The 13,646-nt window shown below is 46.5% G+C and overlaps 1 protein-coding gene across 9 annotated transcripts in view; it reads left to right on the top strand.

The window, feature by feature from the left end:
• The window catches only part of LOC137351976 (tumor necrosis factor receptor superfamily member 14-like), a 126,601-nt gene that overhangs the window by 90,439 nt on the left and 22,516 nt on the right, over window positions 1-13,646 (top strand). For all 9 annotated transcript variants that reach the window (XM_068016925.1, XM_068016924.1, XM_068016926.1 and 6 more), the window contains one exon: window positions 6,072-6,197. In XM_068016925.1, coding sequence (XP_067873026.1) covers window positions 6,072-6,197 — 126 coding nt within the window. The remainder of the gene's footprint in view (window positions 1-6,071; window positions 6,198-13,646) is intronic.

Raw genomic sequence — 13,646 nt, 5'->3', positions numbered from 1 at the left:
GACAATATTGGTAGGGATTCAATGGTTAGAGGAACCGATAGGTGTTTTTGTGGTCGCAGACATGATTCCAGGATGGTATGTTGCCTCCCTGGTGCAAGGGTCATGGATATCACCGAATGGATACAGAATATTCTGGAGGGTGAGTGTGCACAGCCGGAGGTCGGGGTCCACATTGGTACCAATGACATAGTAGAAAGAGGGATGAGGTCCTGCAAAAAGAATTTAGGAAGCTAGGTAGCAGATTAAAAAGCAGGACCTCAAAGGTTGTAATCTCTGGATTGGGCTGATAAGTGGCAAGTAACATTCGCGCCACACATGTGCCAGGCAATGACCATCTCCAACAAAAGAGAATCTAACCATCTCCCCTTGACATTCAACAGCATTACCATCGCTGAATCCCCCACTATCAACATCCTAGGGGCTACCATTGACTGAAAACTGAACTGGAGTAGCCATACAAATACCGTAGCTACAAGAGCAGGTCAGAGGCTAGGAATATTGAGGCGAGTAACTCACCTCCTGACTCCCCGAAGCCTGTCCACAATCTACAAGGCATAAGTCAGGTGTGTGATTGAATACTCTCCACTTGCCTGGATGGGTGCAGCTCCAACAACACTCAAGAAGCTTGACACCATCCAGGACAAAGCAGCCCGCTTGATTGGCACCCCATCTAAAAACATTCACTCCCTCCAACACGGACGCACAGTGGCAGCAGTGTGTACCGTCTACAAGATGCACTGCAGCAATGCACCAAGGCTCCTTCGACAGCACCTTCCAAACCCGCGACCTCTACCAACTAGAAGGACAAGGGCAGCAAATACATGGGAACATCACCACCTGCAAGTTCCTCTCCAAGTCACACACCATCCTGACTTGGAACTATATTGCCGTTCCTTCACTGTCGTTGGGTCAAAATCCTGGAACTCCCTTCCTAACAGCACTGTGGGTGTACCTACCCCACATGGACTGCAGCGGTTCAAGAAGGCAGCTCACCACCACCTTCTCAAGGGCAATTAGGGATTGGCAATAAATGCTGGCCTGGCCAGCGACGCCCACATCCAGTGAATGAATTTTTTTTTAAAAACTCCTGGTGCCACGTGCTGGTGAGTATAGAAATAGGAGGATAGAGCAGATGAATGTGTAGCTGAAGGAACATAGAAACATAGAAAATAGTAGCAGGAGTGGGCCATTCAGCCCTTTGAGTCTACTCCACCATTCATTATGATCATAGCTGATCAACCAACTAAGTAGCCTGTTCCCGCCTTTGCCACATACCCTTTAATCCCTTTAGACCCAAGAACTATATCTAACTCCTTCTTGAAAACATACAATGTTTTGCCCTCAACTGCTTTCTGTGGTAGTGAATTCCACAGGCTCACCACTCTCTGGGTGAAGAAATTTCTCCTCATCTCAGTCCTGATCTTACCCCATATCCTTAGACTATGACCCCTGGTTCTGGACTCCCCCACCATTGGGAACATCCTTCCTGCATCTACCCTGTCAAGTCCTGTTAGAATTTTATAGGTTTCTATGAGATCCCCCTTCGCTCTTCTGAACTCCAGCAAATATAATCCTAACTGACTCAACCTCTCCTCATACGTCAGTCCCGCCATCCCAGGAATCAGTCTGGTAAACCTTCGCTGTACTCCCTCTATAGCAAGAACATCCTTCCTCAGATAAGGAACCAAAACTGCACACAATATTCCAGGTGTGGCCTCACCAAGGCCCTGTATAATTGCAGCAAGACATCCCTGCTTCTGTACACGAATCCTCTCGCTATGAAGGCCAACATACCATTTGCCTTTTTTACTGTCTGTTGCACCTGCATGCTTACCTTCAGTGACTGGTGTATGAGAACACCCAGGTGTCACTGTATATTTCCCTCTCTCCGTTTATAGCCATTCAGATAATAATCTGCCTTCCTGTTTTTGCTACCAAAGTGGATAACCTCACATTTATCCACATTATACTGCATCTGCCATGCATTAGCCCACTCAACTTGTCCAAATCATCCCTGAAGCCTCTCTGCATCTTCCTCACAACTCACCATCCCACCCAGTTTTGTGTCATCTGCAAATTTGGAGATATGACATTTAGTTCACTCATCTAAATCATTAATATATATTGTGAATAGCTGGGGTCCTAGCACCGATCCCTGCGGTACCGCACTAGTCACTGCCTGCCATTCGGAAAAAGACCCGTTTATTCCTACTCTTCGTTTCCTGTCTGCCAACCAGTTTTCTATCCATCGCAATACACTACACCCAATCCCATGCGCATTAATTTTACATGCTAATCTCTTATGTGGGACTTTGTCGAAAGCCTTTTGAAAGTCCAAATAAACCACATCTATTGGCTCCCCTTCATCAACTCTACTAGTTCCATCCTTGAAAAATTCTAGTAGATTTGTCAAGCATGATTTGCCTTTTGTAAACCTATCCTGACTGCCCGATTCTACCACTGTTCTCCAAGTGCTCTGCTATAAAATCTTTGATAATTTTCCCCACTACCAACGTCAGGCTGACTGGTCTATAATTCTTTGCTTTCTCTCTACCTCCCTTTTTAAACAGTGGGGTTACATTAGCTACCCTCCAATCTGTAGGAACTGTTCCAGAGTCTATAGAATCTTGGAAGATGACCAACAATGCATCCACTATTTCTCGGGCCACTTCCTTAAGTATTCTGGGATGCATACCATCAGGCCCAGGGGATTTATCGGCCTTCAATCCCATCAATTTCCCCAACACCATTTTTCTACCAATACTGATTTCCTTCAGTTCCTCTCTTTCACTAAGCCCTGTGTTCCCCAACATTTCTGTTATGATATTTGTGTCCTCCTTAGTGAAGACAGAACCAAAGTATGCATTTAGTTGGTCAGGCATTTCTTTGTTCCCCATAATAAATTCCCCTGTTTTTGACAGTAAGGGACCTACATTTGTCTTCACCAATCTATGTCTCTTCACATACCTATAGAAACTTCTACAGTCAGTTTTTATGTTCCCCGCAAGCTTGCTCTCGTACTCTGTTTTCCCCTTAATCAATCCCTTGATCATCCTTTGCTGAATTCTAAACTGCTCTCAATCCTCAGGTCTGTTGTTTTTCCTGGCAAATTTATATGCCTCTTCCTTGGATCTAATGCTGTCTCTAATTTCGCTTGCAAGCCATGGTTTGGCTACCTTTCCCGTTTTACTTTTGCGCCAGACAGGGATGGTGCAGGAGGGAGGACTTCAGTTTCCTGATCACTGGATCTGTTTCTGATGAAGGTGGAATCTGTACAAGTTGGACAGGTTGCATCTGAACCGGAACGGGACCAACATCCTTGCTGGGAGGTTTGCGAGTGCTGTTGGGGGGGTGGGGGGGGCGTTGGTGGTTGAAACTAATTTGGCAGGGGGATGGGATACAGAGTGGAGGTACAGTAGGGAATGAAGAGAAACTAAGTCAGTCCGGAAGGCAGAGCAAATATAGAACAAAAACAAGAAATGCTGGATTCACTCAGCAGGTCTGGCAGCATCTGTGGAAAGAGAAGCAGAGTTAACGTTTCGGGTCAGTGACCCTTCTTCGGAACCATCAAATATTAGAAATGTAAAAGGTTTTAAGCAAGTAAAGTGGGGGGTGGGGGGGTGTGGAATGAAGATCGGTGCGGCGGAGGCCCGCTGCCGACCCCAACAGCGCAGGCCCTGTGCCAATCTCGACGGTGATGAGGCCTTGTGGCTGCCATCCCGCCACTCGGCGATGGGACCCCCATTTCAATATGTAAACTAATTTACATACCTGATTTAATAAAGGTCCTGTTGCCTCCCTAATCTCCGCACCGATCTTCATTCGGGCAGCCGATAATGCCTTGCCTTTGAATCCCTGTTTGGGGAAATGTGGCGCGATGCCTGTGGGGAGAGGAGAGGAATACTTTTTTTCTGCGCAGGGGTGGGGATTGGGTTAACAATGATCAATGATGCGGATTGTTTAGAGGGAGGAGATGATGGGAAGGGGTAAAGGGCAAAGTTGCTGAACTTTGTGGGGGGGGCGGGGAAGGTCAAATTGTCAACATTTGAATTCCGGGAGGGAAAAGGGCACGACTGTCTGGAAATGCCATTGGGATGGGGATGGGGGGGAAATGCAATTAAAGGTCATTGAAATCCGTTTTGTGGAAATTCTACTTTCCTGTCCCTTTAGTTTTATATGTCCGTTGAGGGCTGTAAGCCCTTTAAAAATAGCGCCTGCGCATTGGCGCTGGCCGCCGTTGCCTGCAGCGGCTCGGCACCCCCTCCACATCATCGTGAGGGGTGGGCACCGCAGCCATGCAAATGAGCTGCCACATTTGAAATCGTGACAGCTCTGTGATGTGGTGCCTGTGTGGGCGGGCTGCATTTTTTTTACGCCCACCACCTATTTCAGCGGCTGATTCTTAAAATGCAGCACTAGGTCTTTACATGTGCTGAATTAGTCCTCTTTATCTCTTCTCAGCGTGCCATGACTTGTTCAGGACTTTAGCTGACATTCAACTGAGCTTAACTGTGCAGTTATGTTACATACAGAATACAATTTTAACAGATATGCTTAAAGATATGACAACTAAGTTCTAATTGTCCTATAGTTATAAAAAGAAAGCCCAATCCTACACCACCCAATGGCGGAGTGCTGCAGTGGAAGCTGAGACTGCTCTCATGCAATCTGGACTGGGGAGGACTCTTTGTTTTTAGACAATGTCAGACTCCCTGGAAACCTGAATTTTTTTTTTCAGCTTCTGTTTCAGTTTCGGTTTCAATTCTAGTTTCCCTTCCAGTTATGGTCCATCTCAGAAAAAAAGCTTTGCAACCACAGATCCCATCACAAAAGGAGCCGCACTCCAGCAATCTGTTCTAAAGCCTGGCTCGGGTATAAAATTAAAACCTGACCCGGGCCTGACCCGACCACAGCCAACCCAGGCCTGACCCGACCACAGCCAACCCGAACCTGACCCGGGCTTGACCCGACCACAGCCAACCCGGGCTTGACCCGACCACAGCCAACCCGGGCCTGACCCTGGCCTGACCCGACCCACAGCCAACCCGAACCTGACCCGACCCACAGCCAACCCGGGCTTGACCCAACCACAGCCAACCCGAACCTGACCCGGGCCCAAGGCCTTCAATTTTTTCTCATGCCTGACCTGACCCGAAAATATCAAACATGTTAATAATACAGAAAAATAACATTGCATCAAAACGTAGATTAAAAAGAAAACAATACAAAACAAAACCCAACCCGAGCCCAAATGCTGGACACCGAATATAGACCCGACCAAACCCGAACCCGACATGTCGGGTTTGGGCAGGTTCGGGTCGAGTAGCCAGGCTTTAATCTGTTCTCCAACACATCAACTCCCTAAAGACACTCTGCGGATATGGCCTGCTGCTGAGAGCTCTTCTACCCCTACTCCTCCTTCTTCTAGCAGCTTTTCCTGCTCTATGTGGCCTCTGACCATTCTCCCAGTCATGGTCAATGCCAAGAGGAAGCCTTACTAGGCCACCCATGTCTGGAAGAAACTGGTTTGTGCACAAGCCATTAAGTCATCAAAAAAGTACTTCAGCACCAGCTGGAACGCTGCCTGTAAACTATTGAGACTTGTAGCAAGTATAGGAAAGAACCCAAAGCATGTAGAATTGCAGCAACAGCCTGTATAAGTAATCTAGCAACTAACCTGTATGTAGTTGATGATTCCTTTCAATAGCGCTGGTATGGTGGGGTTCTTATTGTCAAAAGTGTGTTTAGCTCTGGGAGGTTAAGAAGGCACAGGCTGAAGCGTGGAATTCCAAAATACCCGGTGTCAAATCATGTTTGATGTTAAGATCTGCACACTGCTTAGGTGCGTGCACACAAACCCCTTTACAAATATGGTGTCCGGCCCACTTCCTATTAGAAGTCTGTGCGTGTACTTGGCAGACACTATTTTAGTAGTCTAAGAGGCCTCGTAGCACCCAAAAAACTGCACTACAGTGCTTAATTTCACCCCTGCGATGTGTAAACCAGGAAGTATAAAGCAGTACAAATCTTGTAATTTCATAACCAACTTATGCACATTTTTGTCTCTACAGGCACTAAAGTGTTAAAACATTGCACTGAACTATTTGGTACAACTTGTGTACCATGTACAGGTGGAGAATATACTGAACATCCTAATGGGTTAGAAAAATGTCTCAAGTGTAAAGCTTGTGATCCAGGTAAATATCGCAGTCGTTTATTTTAATTAGTTTTGGAGTTTGAGTATTTTTTCAGGAACAGTTATCAAACATAAATAAAAACAAAAAATGCTGGAATTACTCAGCAAGTCTGGCAGCATCTGTGGAGAGAGAAGCAGAGTTAACGTTTCAGGTCAGTGACCCTTCATCAGAACTGGCAAAGGTTAGAAATGTAAAAGGTTTTAAGCAAGTAAAGCAGGGGTGGGGCAAGAGATAACAAAAGGGAAGGTGTTGATAGGACAGGGTCACAGAGAATAACTGACTAGAAGGTCATGGAGCAAAGGCAAACGGTATGTTAATGGTGTGCTGAAAGACAAAGCGTTATTGCAGAGAGGATGTTAATGGACAGAAAAATGAACAGCCCTGGCTCAAAGCAAAATATGAAAAAAACAGTGGGCAGGCACATGGTAAGAAAAATGAATGATGAAACAAACTGAAATAAAGTAAAAATAAAAAAATAACTAAAAATAAAAAGGGGGGCCCGTCATGCTCTGAAATGATTGAACTCCATGTTCAGTCTGGCAGGCTGTAGCGTGCCTAATCGGTAAATGAGATGCTATTCCTTGAGCTTGCGTTGATGTTCACTGGAACACTACAGCAACCCAGGACAGATATGTGGGCATGAGAGCAGGGGGGAGTGTTGAAATGGCAAGCAACCGGAGGCTCGGGGTCCTGCTTGCGGAGGTGTTCCGCAAAGCGGTCACCCAATCTGTGTTTGGTCTCCCCAATGTAGAGGAGACCACATTGTGAGCAGCGAATACAGTATACTAAATTGAAAGAAGTACAAGTAAATCGCTGCTTCACCTGAAAGGAGTGTTTGGGACCTGGGATAGTGAGGAGACAGGAGGTAAATGGGAAGGTATTACACCTCCTGCGATTGCAGGGGAAGGTGCCATGGGATGGGGACGAGGTGGTGGGGGTAATGGAGGAGTGGACCAGGGTGTCGCGGAGGGAACAATCCCTTTGGAATGCTGACAGGGGAAGATGCGTTTAGTAGTGGCATCATGCTGGACGTGGCGGAAATGGTGGAGGATGATCCTTTGGATGTGGAGGCTGGTGGGGCAGAAAGTGAGGACAAGGGGAACCCTGTCACGGTTCTGGGGGCAGTGGGGGGAAGGGGTGAGGGTAGAGGTGCGGGAAATGGGCCCTGTCATCCACAGTGGGGGGGGGGAATCCTCAGTTGAGGAAAAAGGAAGACATATCAGAAGCGCTGTCGTGGAAGGTTGCATCATCAGAACAGAGATGGAGAAAATGGGAGAATGGAATGGAGTCCTTACAGGAGGCAGGGTGTGCAGTATTGTAATCGAGGTAGCTGTGGGAGTCAGTGGGCTTATAATGAATGTTAGTGGACAGCCTATCCCCAGAGATGGAGACAGAGGTCAAGGAAGGGAAGGGAAATGTTGGAGATGGAACATGTAAAGGTGAGAGAAGGGTGGAAATTAGAAGCAAAGTTGATAAAGTTTTTCAGTTCGGGGTGGGAGCAGGAAACGGCACCGATACAGTCTTCAGTTTGTTTCATCATTCAATTTTCTTACCATGTGCCTGCCCACTGTTTTTTTCATGCCTGCACTTTGGGTCAGGGCTGTTCATTTTTCTGTCCATTAATATCCTCTCTGCATTAAAACTTTGTCTTTCAGCACACTATTAACATACCGCTTGCCTTTGCTCCATGACCTTCTGGACAGTTATTCTCTGTGACCCCGTCCTATCAACACCTTTACTTTTGTTATCTCTTGCCCCACCCCCGCTTTATTTGCTTAAAACCTATTACATTTCTAACCTTTGCCAGTTCTGATGAAGGGTCGCTGACCTGAAACGTTAACTCTGCTTCTCTCTCCACAGATGCTGCCAGACCTGCTGAGTATTTCCAGCATTTCTTGTTTTTATTTCAGATTTCCGGCATCTGCAGTATTTTGCTTTTACAGTTATCAAACAGTTGTTTAAGAATGCCATGATTTTAGCAAAACATCAGAGTTCAAGGTTTTTCTTCACTGTGTTTGCTCCTACTGCTCTTGAATATATGGGGGGAAGACTCGTTTGCGAAACGCCGCTCCAAGTGGTGCTACACAGATTATATTGATTCCCTGGGAACAGACAGTGCCATGGGCCACTACCTACGCAGCCTGGCAGCACTGTCCGCCTCCAGCCAATTGACACAAGTCTGCACAGCACCACCATGAACAGATTTTTCACCCACGGTATTTACTAAGTAATAATTGTGCTTCTTCTTGATGAGCTATACATGACTGCATTAATGGTAAAATCGTGCACTTCAACTTCACACCTGATATTGAATTTCCTGACATCAGCATCTTGGTTTGGAGTTAGGTGTGATCAGATTAAATGTAAGTGACATTGTCACGTTTCCTGTTTTGACAAACATTTTTCTCTCCACTCCTTTCCCAAGGATGCCGATGTCTGCTGGTCTATGATTGCATAGGTGCAGCTTTCCTGTCCCTCACCCACATGGTTATTTTTCTTGCCTGTGGCTATCTGAGGAGGGGGAGGGGTAGGAGGAGGTGGCGGCCATGATGCTAATTTCTATTCTTTTGTCACTGAAAGTAGTAGAGATTAGTTCACACCTATAAGGAATGGAAGCAGTGGCTGAGTGTTCTGTCTGAGGACAGTGATGCCAAATATACTCTCTCAGTTACTCAGATTAACTAATTCAACATAATCCAGACCACGTGTGACATTTAATTACTGAGCTATTGATGATGGAAAAACCACTACCTGCATATTTAATATGAAAACATAAAGGTCAGGAAGCATGTGGCAGGTCAGGCAGCAACAACTATGGAGAGGAAGGGAGGGTTAATGAATCAGGTTGTTGACCTAGGTCATTGTCCTTGGTAGGGCTGCAGTGCAGATTTTCCAGAATTATACATGGAATTAAATGGTTAAATTGTGAACACAAGTTGCATAAATTTGTTTTGTATTCCCATGAGTTTAGAATTTAAGGGCTGAATGAATCAAGCTCTTTTTTTTTAAAAAAAAAAGGGATTTAATAGAGTAGATACAGAGAATCTCTGATGGGGAAATTCAGAACAAGGAACATCATCTTAAAATTAGAGCTAGGCCATTTAGGAGTAAAATCAAGAAACACTTTTTCACATAAAGGATAGTGGAAATATGGAACTGCCTCCCCCAAACGTCTGTGGATCCTGGGTCAATTGAAATTTTCAAGACTGCATCTGATAGAGTTTTGTTGGGTAAAGGTATTAAATGATGTGGAGCAAAGACAGGTAAATGATGCAGAGAAACACAAGCCATAATTTAATTGAACAGGCTCAAGAGCTGAATGGCCTACTGCTGTTTCTGTCTTCCTGTGTTCCAACAGAACTTAGGGAAGATTTTCAGTCGTTGTCAACAAATTTGTAAGAAAGGAATGCCCACAAGAAATGAAAGGACAAAAGCAAAATTCCACGGATGCTGGAAATCGGAGATAAAAACAGAAAATACTGGAAATACACAGCAGGTCAGGCAGTATCTGCAGAGAAAGCAACAGAGAACATTTCGGGTTGATGACCTTTCATCTGTTCTAAGGAGAGGTCATCAACCTGAAACATTAATTCTGTCTCTGCACAGATGCTGCCAGATTGGCTGAGTATTTCCAAGAAATGAACGGCATTCGGTACATCAACAGAGGAGTGAATTTTTTTTTTATTCATTCATGGGATGTGGGCGTCACTGGCCATGTCAGCATTTATTGCCCATCCCTAATTGCCCTTGAGAAGGTGGTGGTGAGCTGCCTTCTTGAACCGCTGCAGTCCATGTGGTGTAGGTACACCCACAGTGCCGTTAGGAAGGGAGCTCCAGGATTTTGACCCAGCGACAGTGAAGGAACGGCGATATAGTTCCAAGTCTGGATGGTGTGTGACTTGGAGGGGAACTTGCAGGTGGTGATGTTCCCATGCATCTGCTGCTCTTGTCCTTCGAGGTGGTAGAGGTCACGAGTTTGGAAGGTGCTGTCTAAGGAGCCTTGGTGCATTGCTGCAGTGCATCTTGTAGATGGTACACACTGCTGCCACTGTGCGTCGGTGGTGGAGGGAGTGAATGTTTGTAGATGGTGTGCCAATCAATCGGGCTATTTTGTTCTCGATGGTGTCAAGCTTCTTGAGTGTTGTTGGAGCTGCACCCATCCAGGCAAGTGGAGAGTATTCCATCACACTCCTGACTTGTGCCTTGTAGATGGTGGACAGGCTTTGGGGAGTCAGGAGGTGAGTTACTCGCCGCAGGATTCCTAGCCTCTGACCTGCTCTTGCAGCCACGGTATTTCTATGGCTTCTCCAGTTTAGTTTCTGGTCAATGGTAGCCCCTAGGATGTTGATAGTGGGGGAATTCAGCGATGGTAATGCCATTGAATGTCAAGGGGAGATGGTTAGATTCTCTCTTGTTGGAGATGGTCATTGCCTGGCACTTGTGTGGTGCAAATGTTACTTGCCACTTATCAGCCCAAGCCTGGATATTGTCCAGGTCTTGCTGCATTTCTACATGGACTGCTTCAGTATTTGAGGAGTCGCGAATGGTGCTGAACATTGTGCAATCATCAGCGAACATCCCCACTCCTAGCCTTATGATTGAAGGAAGGTCATTGATGAAGCAGTTGGAGATGGTTGGGCCTAGGACACTACCCTGAGGAACTCCTGCAGTGACGTCCTGGAGCACAGATGATTGACCTTCCACAACCACAGCCATCTTCCTTTGCAGTAGGTATGACTCCAGCCGGCAGAGTTTTCCCCCTGATTCCCATTGACTCCAGTTTTGCGAGGGCTCCTTGATGCCATACTCGGTCAAATGCTGCCTTGATGTCAAGGGCAGTCACTCTCGCCTCACCTCTTGAGCTCAGCTCTTTTGTCCATGTTTGAACCAAGTCTGTAATGAAGTCAGGAGCTGAGTGGCCCTGGCGGAACCCAAACTGAGCATCACTGAGCAGGTTATTGCTAAGCAAGTGCCGCTTGATGGCACTGTTGATGACACCTTCCATCATTTTGCTGATGATTGAGAGTAGACTGATGGGGTGGTAATTGGTCGGGTTGGACTGGTCCTGCTTTTTGTGTACAGGACATACCTGGGCAATTTTCCATATTGCAGGGTAGATGCCAGTGTTATAGCTGTACTGGAACAGCTTGGCTAGGGGCGTGGCAAGTTCTGGAGCACAGGTCTTCAGTACTATTGCCGGAATATTGTCAGGACCCATAGCCTTTGCAGTATCCAGTGCCTTCAGTCATTTCTTGATATCACACGGAGTGAATCGAATTGGCTGAAGTCTGGCATCTGTGATGCCGGGGACTTCAGGAGGAGGCCGAGATGGAACATCAACTCGGCACTTTTGGCTGAAGATTGTTGCAAATGCTTCTGCCTTATCTTTCGCACTGATGTGCTGGGCTCCCCCATCATTGAGGATGGGGATATTTGTGGAGCCACCTCCTCCAGTTAGTTGTTTAATTGTCCACCACCATTCACGACTGGATGTGGCAGGACTGCGGAGCTTAGATCTGATCCGTTGGTTATGGGATCACTTAGCTCTGTCTATCACATGCTGCTTATGCAGTTTGGCATGCAAGTAGTCCTGGGTTGTAGCTTCACCAGGTTGACACCTCATTTTGAGGTATGCCTGTGCTGCTCCTGGCATGCTCTCCTGCACTCTTGGTCTCCTGGATTGACAGTAATGGTAGAGTGGGGGATATGCCGTGCCATGTGGTTACAGATTGTGGTTGAGTACAATTCTGCTGCTGCTGATGGCCCACAGCACCTCGTGGATGCCTAGTTTTGCATTGCTAGATCTGTTCGAAATCTGTCCCATTTAGCACGGTGATGGTGTCACACAACATGAAGGAAGGTATCCTCAGTGTGAAGGCGGGACTTAGTCTCCACAAGGACTGTGCGGTGGTCACTCCTGCCAATACAGTCATGAACAGAAGCATCTGCGGCTGGCAGATTGGTAGTTCCCTCACCACCTGCCGCAGACCCAGTCTAGCAGATATGTCCTTTAGGACTCGGCCAGCTCGGTCAGTAGTGGTGCTACCGAGCCACTCTTGGTGATGGAATTGAAGTCCCCTTGGTGATGGAATTGAAGTCCCCCAACCAGAGTACATTTTGTGCCCTTGCCACCCTCAGTGCTTCCTCCAAGTGGTGTTCAACATGGAGGAGTACTGACTCATCAGCTGAGGGAGGGCGGTAGGTGGTAATCAGTAGAAGGTTATCTTGCCCACGTTTGACCTGATGCCATGAGACTTCATGGGTTCCGGAGTCAATGTTGAGGAGTACCAGGGCAACTCCCTCCCTACTGTAGACCGCTGGGTCTGTCCTGCCGGTGGAACAGGACATACCCGGGGATAGTGATTGCAGTAAAAACAAGAAATGCTGGAACCACTCAGCAGGTCTGGCAGCATCTGTGGAAGGAGAAGCAGAGTTAACGTTTCGGGCCAGTGATTGCAGTGTCTGGGACATTGTCGTTGAGGTATGATTCTGTGAGTATGACTATGTCAGGCTGTTGCTTGACTAGTCTGTGGGACAGCTCTCCCAACTTTGGCACAAGCCCCCAGATGTTAGTAAGGAGGACTTTGCAGGGTCGACAGGGCTGGGTTTGCCGTTGTCGTTTCTGGTGCCTAGGTCGATGCCGGGTGGTCCTTCCGGTTTCATTCCTTTTTATTGACTTCGCAGCGGTTAGGTACAACTGAGTGGCTTGCTCAGCCATTTCAGAGGGAATGTAAGAGTTAATCACATTGCTGTGGGTCTGGAGTCACATGTAAGCCAGACCAGGTAAGGACAGATTTCCTTCCCTGAAGGACATTAGTGAACCAGATGGGTTTTTAAACAATTGACAGTGGTTTCATGGCCATCTTTAGACTAGCTTTTTAATTCCAGATTTATTAATTAAATTCAAATTCCACCTTCTGCTGTGGTGGGATTCGAACCCATGTCTCCAGAGCAATACCCTGGGTCTCTGGGTCACTAGTCCAGTGATAGTACTACTACGCCACCGCCTCCTCCACTCTTTTTCCCACTCTTTGGTGTGTTTTACTTCTGTAATTGAAAGCCAAGCTACTCAGAATGCATGATTTAAAAAAAAACTGAGTACTAAAAAAAATACAAGAATCTGTGGAAAACATTAAGAATAAATGTGAGGCAGAAAATAACTACTCAGCGAATCACTGAGGAAGAAGGAAAAGGAAGTTTGAAAGCAAGATGGAAAATAGAAACATGGAAATAAACCAGAAAGGACCAATGAGAAGTTACTCAAATTGCAAAGGAAGGATAGAAAGTTTGCAGTCCATGGCCCACCCCCTCCGAGAACAGAACTTGCCGGCCTGATGTCAATGAGTTCTTGGCCTTCAAATCACAGCCACAGCCTTCATAGGATCGGATGATTGGCTGATCTGCTCCACCAGTTGGTTACCCAAAAGTTAAAATCAATCCTCTATATTC

This window comes from Heterodontus francisci, chromosome 37 (assembly GCF_036365525.1).
Source record: "Heterodontus francisci isolate sHetFra1 chromosome 37, sHetFra1.hap1, whole genome shotgun sequence".
Taxonomy (NCBI): domain Eukaryota; kingdom Metazoa; phylum Chordata; class Chondrichthyes; order Heterodontiformes; family Heterodontidae; genus Heterodontus; species Heterodontus francisci.
Note: the sequence above shows the minus strand (reverse complement) of the source record. Positions and strands in the feature narration are given on the sequence as shown.